Genomic DNA, 14,883 nt, shown 5'->3' on the forward strand with positions numbered 1-14,883 from the left:
ATTCTCCTGTAATTGTTACTCTAATATCAGGAGAGTTTTATATTATCACAACAGGTAGAGATTCATCCATGTTAGATCTGGGTCGCTAAAGACCTGAATATGTAATAATTATTGGCAAAACATTCATGCATTCAAGAGTTAAAGAAACAGACATTCTTGTCCTATAGAGCATGTTACTGGACAAAGATTTGCATACAACATAGACGGTTTGGTCCATTTTCCTTGAAGAGAAAGATGTGTGACGTGCTAAAAGTTAATTTAGCCGTTTTTAAGAGTACACTAGCAAATACATGACATCAAACCAACAGAGCAACTAAAAGTTTTTATTTCCTTGGCTCACCCAACCAATACTTATTAGAACATCCTAAGTCATATTTCAAATTTAATTTCCACCACAATGCACGTGCCAACGCATGACATTGCCAGGTGCAGTCAAGTCGTTGCAGATAACAGGATCTTTTCACTGACTAAAATGATTTTTGATTATTTTGACTATTGGCCTAGAGTCTGATCTACTTTAAGCTTATACTGGCTGACTTAAGAACCAACTGACAAACATGGACAACAACCAGCCACAGTCGTGGTTGTAATGTGCAGAAGTGTGTAAATTTGATGGAAATCATACAACCACAACAATAGACTGAAGCAGAACTCAGTGGCAGCCAGTTCAAATAATGGTGCAAAACAATGTGAAAACGTAATCATTTACGATAATGTCTTTTGTGAAGTATTATAGATATGTGAAGTATTTATCTATAATACATTTATATTGCGACACCATTGTGTGTGTGTGTGTGTGTGTGTGTGTGTGTGTGTGTGTGTGTGTGTGTGTGTGTGTGTGTGTGTGTGTGTGTGTGTGTGTGTGTGTGTGTGTGTGTGTGTGTGAGTTGGTAATCATCACGTTGTGGGGACAGAATGTCCCCTCAAGGATGGCAATATCCGAAATCCTTGTTCGTGTGGGGAAATTTTTTGGTCCCCATGAGGAAAACGGCTTATAAATCAAAAAAGTGATGTTTTTTCGAAAATGTGAAATTGCAGAAAGTTTTCTGTGATGGGTAGGTTTAGGGGTAGGGTTAGTGTAAGGGAATAGAATATACAGTTTGTACAGTATAAAAATCATTATGTCTATGGAAAGTCCCCATAAAAAATGAAAACACTACGTGTGTGTGTGTGTGTGTGTGTGTGTGTGTGTGTGTGTGTGTGTGTGTGTGTGTGTGTGTGTGTGTGTGTGTGTGTGTGTGTGTGTGTGTGTGTGTGTGTGTGTGTGTGTGTGTGTGTGTGTGTGTGTGTGTGTGTGTGTGTGTGTGTGTGTGTGACATGCATCAGGTGTGCCTTCTAAGGATAAGAGTCATTGTGATTTTTTTCCAGATACCTCGACCTGACAACACTGATCTTGTCTCCAATAATAGCCTCTATTAATAGCTATTATAATTCATTTCAATACGTCATTTTCAACTATACTGTATGCATTTTCGTCATTATTGGTCTAGTTCTAAAGAAAATCCAGATTTCACACAGTAAATGTGGAGTTTTTACTATTCCACACTCCTCAAATCATTCTCTGGATGCTAGTCTTGCAAACTGTGTTACAGTCACTTATTCTACACAGTTTTTGTGGGAGTAACAATGACAGTGTTTCTCCAGAACTGAGGGCATCCAACTAAACCGCAGCTCTGGCCAAATAGCCTGGCACTGAGATCTGCCCTGCATCAATGCCATGCTGGCCAGAGCTGCCACAGCTGGGGTGCTCACAGAGCCCACTCAACTATTACAAAATTACTGTCACTGTTGCTCACGTCTCTCCATCTCTTTCTCGCTCTTTCTTTTCTGTGTGTGCTCATTACCTCTTCTACAGTTTACATGCCTATTCCTCTCACTTTAATGCTCAATACAAGATATAGAGCTATAATAAAAAGTTCAAATAAAAGCAAAGTTTTTTTTTTTTTTTTACTTTTAACTTAGAAATATAACTTCTGTTCCCTTTTTTCTGTCCCTTCACGCACGCACACACACATAGATGGATGGAGGGATGGATGGATGGATAGATACCTATACTTAATATCTTCAATTGATTCTCCAAGAAAGGATTGAGATTGATCAAATTGAGACGTTCACTGACTTTTACTCTTCTGCTTCTGCTTTTCAATAAAGGCTCAAATAATGGCTCAAACTGATCTATTAAGTTTCTCATCAATATCTCCCCATACTGAATGATCTGAGCCATTATCCACATTCATTTTAACTCTTACTATGTGTCAACAATTGTGTGTTTTTGTCTAGTTTTATTGTTCCTTGGGAATTTTATAGGAAAGCTCAGACAAAGTGATACTTAAATGAAATATGACTGATATCTCTGTTAAGTCTCCTGACCTTTGAAAAAGCAACTACTGAGGTATACAATTTTACTCTGGGTATTGACAGAGATACAGACAACATCTTCAAAATATTAACCGTGTCTGGAAAAACCTATAAACTGCTGTAGACACACATGCATTAACGGCGAGCTCCCATCGCATTAAATCTCAGATAAACGCAATAAATACTTGGAAGGATGAGAAAATCTGATTAGTGATTTTCTGCATCTCAACAGTCTGTAACAGGATGTGACACACTCTTACCGTACTATTACACAAGATGCTTTGCATCACCGGGCTCATCTGAAAACCTCATGTTGTACCACAGACACATAGACACACTTTCAAAGAATGTGAACATAAAAGCAAAACACTCCAACAAGGCATCCCTCCATGAACCACAAGCAATGGTCATTGGAATGAGCCATGCGTGTTCTTCTCTGCCCTCTTGTCCGCCGTACAACAGCCATAATCCAACCCGTCACAGGAAACCCAGAACTAATAATAGCAGCTAATTGATGCCAAAAACGGCGAGGCTCAATGTCCGAGCCAGAGACGTGAAACTGGCAGCCACAGAGTAGACACGCAGGATTACACAATAGCCATTAATGCTTTCAATGGCACTGACTGTATGTGACCTTTCTATGCATCATCAACTGGCCAGTGGTGGATAATCTATCTATCTATCTATCTATCTATCTATCTATCTATCTATCTATCTATCTATCTATCTATCTATCTATCTATCTATCTATCTATCATATATATATATATATATGTATGTATGTATGTATGAGAGTGCTTTACATTCTGAATATCTGTTTTCATGTTTTATACCTATTTGTGTTTATTGTTTGTGTGAGCGTACGGTCCGCATGTGTCAGAATTAAATGTGCATTAAAATCCGACGCCAACTGTTATGGGGCCAACATGTGTGAGCATGGTCTGTTTTCCACAACCTTATTTTGATTGAATCAAGTTGTTTTTCTCCATTTTGATCTCCTGCCGGCCAATCAAATCTCTCGCCTTATGGGAACATATGAGCGTCATTCAGCTGTGCATCCCTGGGCAGCACAAACAAGACGTAAAGGAATTAAACCAGATTTAATTTCAGTTTAAAAACTATAGGCTTAAGATTAGTTTAGCCCATCTCTTTGTCCCCTGTATCCAATGAGAAAACAAGGATCTAGCATGAGGTAAATATCCCATTTAGAGATATTAAAGACTGTTGTTTTGATGATGTAATAAAAGGCCTGTGTGTATCAACTATTGCACACACTTTGAAAAACAAAAACAATCTAAGATGAGATTAACTCAAACAAAAGCACGCCATCCTCTTAAACCATTAATAATGATTTTTTTGATGCATTATCCTAAAAATATTAAATATATATTTATATATAATATTAATTCTAAAATATTCCTGTTCCCTAGAACAAAAAGCATGATGTTCTTCTGGCTTTGTATTCTGTGATCTATAAGGTTTTGTTCTCAAAGGCCAAAATCTACAATAAATAGTCAATGATTGCTTGAAAGAAGTCACTTCGTGATATGATCTCTGTGATCTAAAATGTTTGCCAGAAAGCCACAAACCAAAGGGAGAAAGAGAATTCAAATTCAGCTGTGTCTGACTATTATTTTCAAAGTTAGATGTTGGTGCTGAGGGGAAAAGAGAGACAGACAGACAGAGGTCCCTGCATGAAGCATGTACATAGTGAGAGCATGCGCATAGTTCAAAATATCCAATCTGGTCTAATTAAAACCTTTGACACAACCATATGATAAAAAAAATAAATAAAAATGAACAGCTGAAACATGCAGCGTGGTTTATTCTTTTGCCAACCAATGTGGTGCAATTATGCGGTTGCATTTGCTTCACTAAATAACCCTTTTCGATTATGTAATGTTTTAATTACAATTTTACACCGCCTATTTTATTTCCCATAGTCTTTTGGATGGATGTCAGAGCTGAGAGCTGAAGAGGAGACAGCAGAGGGAGGGGGTGAAGAGGAGGAGGAGGAGGAGGAGGGTGCGTGCTGGAGATCTCAGAGCAGACAGACAGGCGTGCTAGCGTGCATGCGTGGCCGACGCGCGGGGAAGCTGACCGGACCCGTGCGTGTCCCCCAGGTGACCTGCCTTACAAATGAAGCTCGGCCCGCGCACTCGAGTCCAGCTCATCCCGATGACGGCGTCATAATCAAACTTAATGCGTCATAATCGCCATTGTTTCGTCATAAACAGAAATGCATTTTTATTTAAATATTGTGAGAGCAATGAACTCATTGAACTCTACTCCGTCTGCTCCCTCCCCATTCTACTCGATGCTCTGAAACGTTTAAAATGCATGATTATTACAAAAGAAGCAGAGATTTCCCCTTCACCACAACGTGTCAAATGCATACTTACATCTGACATAAGCGAACAGCCTTTTGTATAATGCGAGATAACTACATAACGAGCGCAGAACATGCAATTCTTACAGATATGACTTATATGATCAGGTGGGAACTGTACCTTCCAGCCGGCTGAGCTATTGCTGTCTCCTTTATCCTTGAAATAGGGCACAAATCGCACCATCCAGTCATAGATTTGCGATAAGGTGAGCCTTTTCTCGGGGGTGCTCTCAATGGCACGCGTGATCAGATCCGCGTATGACTGGTTGCCCCACGCGTTCCGTCGCGACGACTTGGATTTGCGCAGCTGGCCGGCCACATCCAGCGCGGCGCCGGACATGCACGCAGGGGCGGCCGCGATAGGGGCAGGGGCGCCGGCTGGATGCTTGAACTCCGTCGGCGCCCCTCCGCTCCGGCACGCCGGCACGTTGCGCGGCTCCACTTTCACAGGCAGCGCTCGGCTCTCCTCCTCCGGACACGGCAGCGGCCAGGTGCACGACCTCGGGCGGCAGTGCGGCTCATAGTCGGCGTCCAGTTCAACCTGATGCGCGTCTATCCCGCTGCTCTCCATCATTAACATGCTGCTTTTGCGCCTCAAAAGGCAAGGTCAAGGGGAAAACAACAATGTACCCTTAAATCCAGTAAAGATGGACTGTGTGTTATCTCTCTGTCTGTAGTCTTTTTACACCAAATGCAATACGTGAATAAAAGCAAAAGCAAAAGCAAAAGCACCGGGAGCCGTGAATAGACTGCTCATTCTTGTGTCTCTAGTCTGCTGTAGGCTAATGTACTAAACACGCAAAAGCATCCAATGCATCACGATATGCAACAGTCTGTCTGTCTTCCATATTACTGAACAATTCAGTCACACGCAAGCGGGTGTCCATATGACTGAGGTGCTGAAATCACACACCCATCACTGAAGCGTCTCGTGCATGCAAAGTCCCTTTAATCGCGCGCTCGCACCAACTGTTGATTGCTTTGACAGACGGTCTGACAGACACGCTGGGCAAAGCTTGTAAATCTATCTCATCAAGAAGGGCGAAATCAATTGACTTCCTCTGGAGTCTGGCCACAGTTTCCGTTTGTCTGGAGCTCTCCCGTCCCCTTTTTTCTCTCTCTGCAGATTTGTAAGCGGTCTCTCACGCGAGCGCAATCACTATTACTGATAGTAGACACGGCGAGAGCGCCCTAAAAATAGGGTCGCGTGAATGGAGCGGCACAATTCAGCCGCGTCTTTTCCCGGCAATAAATTTCTCCACACGTTTTCTTTTTTCTTTCCTTTTCGTTAGATAAAACATTCAGACGAACATTCCTTCCACATCGGTTCACGCCTGTTTTCGGATGACTAGACGGGGCTGTAGCGGCGGATAAATGCTGCTATCAGATAATTGGACGGCGCTTGAATCAAGTCACTCCCTCCAGAACAGGTTTATCCGGGGGACGCGCATCTTCAACCACACAACATGCATGCCTCTTTAGAAAGATTTACATTTGCAGAATACATCTCTTATGGCAAGTGAAGTCAAAACATTTAGCCTATTCTTTAAAACGAACTACTTTCTTTTTTTATAGCTAAGTAGCTAATCATATTTCAACTATACCTACACTACGTGCATTTTTAATTCAATCGCCTAGCCTATATAAATACACACAAAAATGTTGCTAGACCCAAATGGAATTCACATTACACATACTGTATAATAAACAGGTTAAGGTATCACTATACACTGTGAAAAATATGAAGACATATATTTTTACAAAATAAGTTAACCAATGCTCAACTAATTTTTTAAGTCAGTTTAATGTAATGTAAGTTGAAATGACTTAAACAACCAAGTTGATTGTACTTGAGAATTTCAGGGGACTTTTTTTTACAATACAAATGGGGACATTGGAATAGATAAAAACTATTAACTATAAGGATAAATCAATAGCATTAAATCTGTAACAAATAAATACAAGTTGAAAGTGAATAGTTGAATTTTATGGAGATCTGTGTAAAAGATATCAGTGGCAAAAAATAAATAAATCATTTGTCAGAAGTAACAATGCAATAGTCATTCGTCGTGGGATAGGAAAGGGAAACGTACTAAGTGAAATACTGAATAGATAGATATCAAGTGCTATCAATAGTTGGGCTACATACTGAAATGGCAAAAGAAGTATGAAGTTGGAATTGCTTGATAAAATCCTCACTATACAATAGCCTGAATGAATAATGTTCAAGCTGTTTATACCCTATCTCAAAATATTGAAAGGTTTTATAGGAAGAAGAAAAAACGAAATTGCAATGCATTTGGACTTGAATTTATTTACAATTGCATTTATTTGTCTGTATTTTGTCAGTGTTCATTTTCGGAAATGCAATGCAACCTGTTGCTTTGACAGGCGGAGGGATGTGACCAGAGTGCGTGAAATTACCCGCGCTCACACTGCCATGCGCGAGACCTGCACTGACCGTGAGTGCATTTAACACGGCTTTACTGCCCACATGATGAGTTCCCATGAAAAACAGTCGGGAGCAGCTATTCGTGGATGCATGTCAGTAGATAATCTCCACCCCAACATCACATTATCCATGAGACACTGAAGCGCCAAAAAAAAAAAAAAATGAGGAGGGGTGTATTTCTTTTGGATATGATGGGTCTTGGCAGGCGTTTCTCTTGTCTACGAGCAAGTGCGGTGGGCGGGACACGAGTGAGTGTGACATTCAGTGTACAGTTCGTGTGTGAATCGCTGATAAATTGACCGAGGGGATTCCGCCCACGCCGCAAGCCAGAGCGCGCGTATCAGATTCTATTGAATCTGACAGGCAGGAGGGGCTCACAGACGCGCTCCGCCAATCACCGCCCGCCTACAGACGCTGCTTTGCGATCATTGGCTGTCCTGCGACACAGGTGGGCGGTAACATTCTGCAAGTATAAAAGCCGTAACCCCCTTTTCGGGTGGAAAATCCCCCAACGGTGACGTAACGGTGGACCATTGACAGCTGGTCGTCAATGGCAACCTAATCCTCCAATGCTTTGTAGTGGAATGCTTTCATCGTGATTAAATGCTGCTTTTACAACACAAAATGTGGAAAAGAGAGCGTGAGCGAGAGGTACACGCAAAGGAAGGTAGGGATAAGAGAGAGAAATGTTGTAAATGAGAACAAACAGAGGTTTAATTCATAACACATGGGTCTGTGGTTTTGGAAAGGAGATTTTTATGCACCACAATGAAGTTGTAACAGGAATGTGGTGTGACTCCTATAGTATGGAATGAAAACACTGAGCTTGAGCCAGTTTAACAGATTTAATGGTGAATTTGTCTTTGTTGTGAAAGAGCCTGCGGGGCAAAAACATAAGACCCTATGCTGTAGGACATATAGGAGACCGGGGCTAGTTGTCACAAACGCTATATAAGATTTACTGTTAACCTTCCAATTACACAAAAATGTCAGTTTAATCTCGCTGTGGTTTTGTGTGTATATTTAAAACACCTAGTTAGAAAAAAACTTCAATTACAATTATGTGTAAATTCTGTCCATCAAGCCAACATTTCAATATCATTTTTTTTTTTGCATTGTTCAACCACATAGTGCATATGGTGTATACATTATTATTATTTATTTGTTTTTGTTATTATTATTATTTTTCAGAAAAAGCCAACTTTACAATCAATGTAAAAAAAAAAAAAAACTGCTTTCTCGGGATAAGGGCTAATTTCAAATTTAATTTTTTTCTCCCCTTTCTTAATTTTTTTTTTTTTTTTTTTTTGTGTGTTGCAAAATTGTTTTACTGACAGTTATTTGGGCAAGTTTTCACAAAAGTTAAAAAAGATTGGACGATTTTTTTTTTCCAGGCCAATAATGGTGGAAATGTTCAACAGTTCAATGCTTAAAGGGTTAGCTCACTCAGTTGTTTTTTTATTTTTTCATTATTTTCTCACCCTCATGTCATTCCAAACACTTAAGACTTTCATTCATCTTTGGAACACAAATGAAGATCTTTTTAATGAAATCTGAGAGCTTTCTGTCCCTTCATTGACTGCTACACACCTGACGCTTTGACGCTTCAAAATGTTCATAAAGAGTTTTGACTTGATTGCTTTATATGATGGCGAGATTAAAGCTCAAACGTGCTGCGTAACACAAGAATGAACCTCATGTTCTCGAAAGCCAAGTGAACATGCTTGAGCTTCCGTTTATCATAACTGATGTGTGAGTTGATGAATGTTTATGTGAATAAAAGCTTAATTAAATCTGTTCATCATATAGAAAATTTTGGACTAAACAGCTCAATTCATATGGATTCGTTTGACGATCTCTTTATGATCTTTTTGAAGCGTCAAAGTGGCATCATAGCTGTCTTCATCTGTTCTCCAAAGATAAATGAAAGTCTTACGTTTGGAACGTGAGAATTTAATAAAAGAATTTTTATTTTGGTGTGATTTTTTTTTTATACAAAAAAAAAAAAACTCCCCTGAGAAAAACTGACTGAATCTCCCCTAGTTAAAGTTCTGATAGAGCTGTGGCCTAGTGGTTATAGTGCATAGACTCTGACACATTAAGGCCATGCTCATGTGGGAGATGCAGGTTTCAATCTCATTCTCTTTCTGATTTCCCACTTCCTTTTACTCTCCACTGTCCACTGTCCACATACTCCACTGTAAAGAAAAAGCAAATGTCCTAAAGATTTCAATGTCCCAATGTGGAGTATTCTTCAGAAGGCTTTTCTGGAATCTTGTTAGAGAGGTGGAATCATTTTTTGAAGACTTTGAAGCTTTTGACTGATGCACCTTCAATCTGGCTTCTCTGGAGCACGTCAGACATTTCTTTGTAGCTGACGCATACTGCTAATTGGCTAAGGTGGCTAATCTAATGTGACCCACCTTCGCAGCTTCATTTGTAATTGTGATTTAGTTACTTAAATGTTAAACTCCTTTTTTTTCGTGTGGTAAAGAAGCTTAGACTTGATCCTCCCTCACTACAATTGATCTAAGCTTATTAGCAGGCCCACACAGAATCTGCACCTGCAGAACTCCACAGTAAAGCTCCGCAATATTTCACAGAGAAGGAACATCATTCACAAAGTCCTACAATACCCACATCAAAATTTCACAATGCTAGCAATTAGAGCGTAAAGGACTCTCAGCTCAGTTTTACACACTGTCTACAGGTGAAATGATGATTTTCAAGGATAGATACTTCCATACTTTCTGACATTGTGAGACAACTATAAGTAATAACTATTCAAAGCACTGTGAAAACCTAATTGAAAAGTATTATTATTTTTCAAATTCATCTTGGATTAGTGGATTAGTAGTATAGCCTACACTTTAAGTCCATTTGCATATTGCCACCCCAAATCTGGGGTGAATTCCATCTAGGCCTGAGTGTTAAATAATTTAGCGTTTGGTTGTTTATTTGTTTATGTAGAATACCTGTAAAAGTGCAATGTGTACAAGACAGTATACATTTTAAATATGCATCTGGAAAAAACATTTTTAAAATCGCTGATAATGTAAGAGATGTTCTTACTTTCATGATGTTAGTGAAGTTCAAATCAGGATTAATACCTTTCTTCTTGACATGACCCTGTTTCTGTCAACATTGAAGATATATGGCTGGTGAAATATTTGAATAATTATGCAAGGGGCCATTTCAAAGCTTCTTTATCTCATCACTGTCGAAAAATACATGGAATTGGAACGGTTTGCCCTGAGGCCAAATTCTTCAACGAACAAATCTTTCAGGCTACAGACCCAGGACTGAAAACTTGTGTTGATTGTGGTATCATGCTAAATTTTGATATGGTATTATATATATATATATATATATATATATAGCCTATAAATAAACTAAGATTCTTGAAAAAAAAAAAAAAAACATTTTTCTTTCTTATGTTAAAATATGGCTTGTTTAAAGACTAAAGTTGAAACCTGTAGACCACACATACTGTACAGTACACAACCTGTGATCTCAGCTAGGAGCTTTCTATCACACTATATATCTGCATACCAGATCTTCCATCTTTAATGGCTCTTCTCAACTGTTTAGTTTCTCACTATACTGACGCTTACGCACACACTCGCTGAAGTGATAGAGAATATCTTTGACAGCAAATTAAAGGAAGTAAACATGCAATTGCTGTTGGGTTTGAACCGGGCCTCAAGCATTCACATCAGAGCTATGTCAGTGAGATTACACTGTGCTGAAACCAGCGTGCTTTGCACTAAGGGGTCTGTCATACTGAAGAAAAACTAGGGCATCAAATAAATGTGCTTAAAATGATTTACAGCTAGATGTATGACTGCATTGTCCCTAACCCCACTTTCTGTTCTCTATCTCTATTTGTGTCTCTGTCACATTCCCTTTTGTACTTTTCTAATTGGTGTTTGCTGGGGCAAGCATCAGTACTACTATTGCTCATTCTTTGGATTAGTCATTTGAACAAACCTCTAGTCCCTTTGGTGTGTAGTTTGTGCTATATATATCTCAAATCCCACAGATTTACACTGAACGAGGTACCTGAGTCACGCATACACTTAAAAATTAAGGTTCTTTATTGGCATTGATGGTTCCAATAAAGGTTTTTATTTTATTTATTTTTTACATTCAATTTTGAACATAAATGTGTGTCAGCAGTGTGTGTACACAACCACCCCATAATGGTAAAAATCCACCCAGTCCTTTTTTTTAAATCCCCATGCCATAAGCAGTGTCTCATCCTAGGGCGTCATATATTGACGCTTTTGACATTTCGTCTACATCGAACGCACATGGCACCCTTTAGCGTCAATATGAGACGCAGATAGAAATGGGCCAGAAGGCGACTCCTAGCGGTCTAACCCTAACCCTACCCCAGACCTAAACCTACCCATAACCGAACAAAGCTCTGTGCGTCTCATATTGACGCTAAAGGGTGCCATGTGCGTTCGATGTAGACGAAATGTCAAAAGCGTCAGTATATGACGCCCAAGGATGAGAATGCGTTGGAATAAGCCATTTGCAGATTTTAGCATATATGATGCAGATTTTAGCATATATGATGATGTCACATTGCACAGGCCCCGCCCACGACTGCTGACAGACTCTACCCTATTACCATAGACCCCGCCCTGAGTGAACTGTCTGCCATGTTTATCGCCTTGCCAGAGCATTTAACAGCAGCATTCAAGTAAGAAATGTTTTCTTTTTCAAGCTACTAAAGTTATTCAATCAAGAGCAATGAGTGATTTTCTGTTTTTCTTTTGTTGTTTGATTCATAGTAACAGCATATAGAAGTAGGTACTGTATATTATGCTGCTTTCACTTTAATACACAGGTCTAATATACATATGTGATTCATTTACTTGCTGTTTACATTCATTGACATTACAGACTGTACAGTATTTATATGAACTTTGTGTGTTTTTGACGGTTTAAGCGCTATAAGACGTGAAAGAGAACTTAGTTTAATACTCATGAGACGCGCTGTCTGACATCCAGCTTTCTGTGCGTGTGCTTTGGATGTGTGTGATCAGAAGTTTAGACTGACATGGCTTTAAAAAACATGCAGATAATAAACTTGTATGATGAAGAAGAACTGCAATGTCACCTGATGTCTTTACTACCTTTCTGTGTCTCGAAAGTGGTAGTTGCATAGAATGTCAATGGAGGGACAGAAAGCTCTCAGATTTCGTACCCTTGGAATTATAAGGTATAGGCTAATCTATCTGCGTTCTGAGCAGTTTTGAGATATTGAGCTTTAAAGTTTTTGCATTCCATTCGACTGTGTAGAAAGAACCTTTTTATTTTCTAAATAAAAAGTTCCAAAATGTACACAACTTAAAAAACAACATCACATAATGTAAAGAAGTGGTCACAGAATAAGAATATTATGTGAATAACTAATTTTTTACAAAAATGTCAGATAGAACCTTATAATTCCAAGGGGACGAATTCCTAACGATATATGCCATTCAATTATATAATGTTATTATAGCAGCCTATTTAAAGCTACAATATGTAAGATTTTTGTAATAAAATATCCAAAAATCACTTGCACAGTGTGATATATTTCCTTCAGTTGTGTACTTACAATATCCCAAAAGTTCCCAAAGATTTTTAAATTTTAAATAATGGCTCATCCCTGTCGCCCTGTCCCACTTGTTGCCTGTCAATGACGTAATATCCACATTATCCCTGGTTTCCGCTCATACTGTCATAGTAACCATGGTGACAGATGTGGACAACTGCGTTACGTCTAACAGCACATTCACGCTGTTGCTGTTTCGTTCAAACATTATGGACCATGGCAAGCAGACTTTGGGACAAAAGGAGAACTAAAACGAGGATCAATATCAGCGTTGCGTTTTAGAGATGCCGAGAGCTCCACGTCCGTGACAAACTTCGACTTGACAGAGACGCGCAAATGTAGAGGTGAGCAAATGTACATAAAACTAATCAATGTTATATAGCTCAACATAATGAAATGTTAGAATATGATCAGTATGTTATTCAGTATGTCTACTCTAGCTTACTGCAAGTCTCATACAGATAAACTAACACATAGAATAACATTATAACTTTCACCACACTCAAATGAACTTTAGTGTGATAGTGTAGACCAAGTGAAACAGCGTAGTGTTATCTCTCTCTAAGTTTCATTTGTCTAATAAACTGACCTGTGTGAGTATTAAGCAGCACTTGCGGGTAAGTTAGGTCGGTAGAATGAAATTTCCTTAATCCTTTATATCCGCGGGACTCGCGTGTGGCGCTGATATCTGTCTCTCATTAGCAATCGCGACCTGCTTCATACCACAGTCATGTTAAAAACATCAATGTATTCACTCATCCATAAACATTAGTAGATCCTTCGGCATGACGGCAAGTTCCATAATTCCGCTTATGCGTCATCAACATACGCCTTTGTTATTGTTAGAGGTTGGCAAACCTTTTTTTATGGAAAAAATTACATATTGTAGCTTTAAGCTATTACAATCTTTTGGTACTCTAAAACCATCAGGGTGTCTTTGAGGGTTTTACTTGTTAATAATGCCATAAACGTTAACATAAAATGTAACATGCGTAACATAACTATTTAAAGCTGAAGTGCCTGTTTTCTGCACCACTATCACCAATTGGAATTGCAAAAATATTGACTTTTTCTAAAGAGGTTTCCAAACAGTTTCCCCCTGTCTGCCACTGGTCAGACAAACAAAAAAACACAACCCAAACTCATGCCATTGGTCTTGGCTGGTCAGGATTCCTGGACAGATTAATGTTCTTAAAACACCACATAGATGCAGTGTTTACACTTATCAGGGAAATCAACCTACAATTTATTACTTATAGTTATATCTGCATATTGAGCTGGGATATGAGAAATATGAGTCTTGTATCAAGTGTTTAGCATTGTTGTTGTTTTTTTCATTCTTTTCTCTTCCTTCCTGATGTGTCCTCAAGTTTCCCTTATTATTGGCTAGTTCTATGACATTTTTAATTTCAACGAACCCTCCTTCCTCTCTCTCAGCTGGCTGGTGTTTCGTTACATAAGTCACAGTTTTTAGACTGTTTGTCTGAGTGGGGCGGGAAAGTGCGGGAGAGGGGGGCGGTTGGGCGTTCCTGCCCCGGCAGAGCCGATGGCCATCCCAGGAATGCGTCTCCTCCTCACACCTGGGACACCGCCAACAATGTGGGCTCCCAATGTCACCGCATGTGAGGAAGAGAGGAGGGAGGGAAAAGCGTTTGGCTCGGGGCTACGGGAGCCTGTCCAAAGAAAGAGTGCTGGGGCTCACTCCCTCTGGGTTGGCAACACACGGTACTTTGACTAATACTTCCTGCTTGAATGCGTGAGTCGAGTCCCAATTTTCTTTTTCTTTTTTCGTTCTTAAGATGTGGAAACCACTCTGGAATATAGCCTCCAACTTTATAGGGCTCACATGCAGGATTTAGATCTGGAAGTGAACTTGAACTAGGGGAATGATATAATAAGATAGGGAATTGTGGAGATTTCGCTGGCTAAGAGAGTGATTTAATGCACAAAATCCAACACAAAGCGATTAATCTCTCTCCTCGGCTGAGGAAGGGACTTCAATGAAGTGGGATGTAGAGGCACATCCCTTACAATTCCAACTCAGTGGGTGTCACCATGATAATCTTCCCTAGT

The 14,883-nt window shown here is 39.5% G+C and overlaps 1 protein-coding gene across 1 annotated transcript in view; it reads right to left on the reverse strand.

The window, feature by feature from the left end:
- The window catches only part of foxo6b (forkhead box O6 b), a 30,046-nt gene extending 24,554 nt beyond the window's left edge, over positions 1-5,492 (reverse strand). Inside the window, exon 1 of the mRNA XM_081377620.1 lies at positions 4,869-5,492. Coding sequence (XP_081233746.1) covers positions 4,869-5,327 — 459 coding nt within the window. The 5' untranslated portion in view covers positions 5,328-5,492. The remainder of the gene's footprint in view (positions 1-4,868) is intronic.
- Positions 5,493-14,883: the final 9,391 nt, after the last annotated feature.

The sequence above is a fragment of the Scardinius erythrophthalmus genome (assembly GCF_964197995.2).
Source record: "Scardinius erythrophthalmus genome assembly, chromosome: 10".
In the NCBI taxonomy this organism is placed as follows: Eukaryota; Metazoa; Chordata; class Actinopteri; order Cypriniformes; family Leuciscidae; genus Scardinius; species Scardinius erythrophthalmus.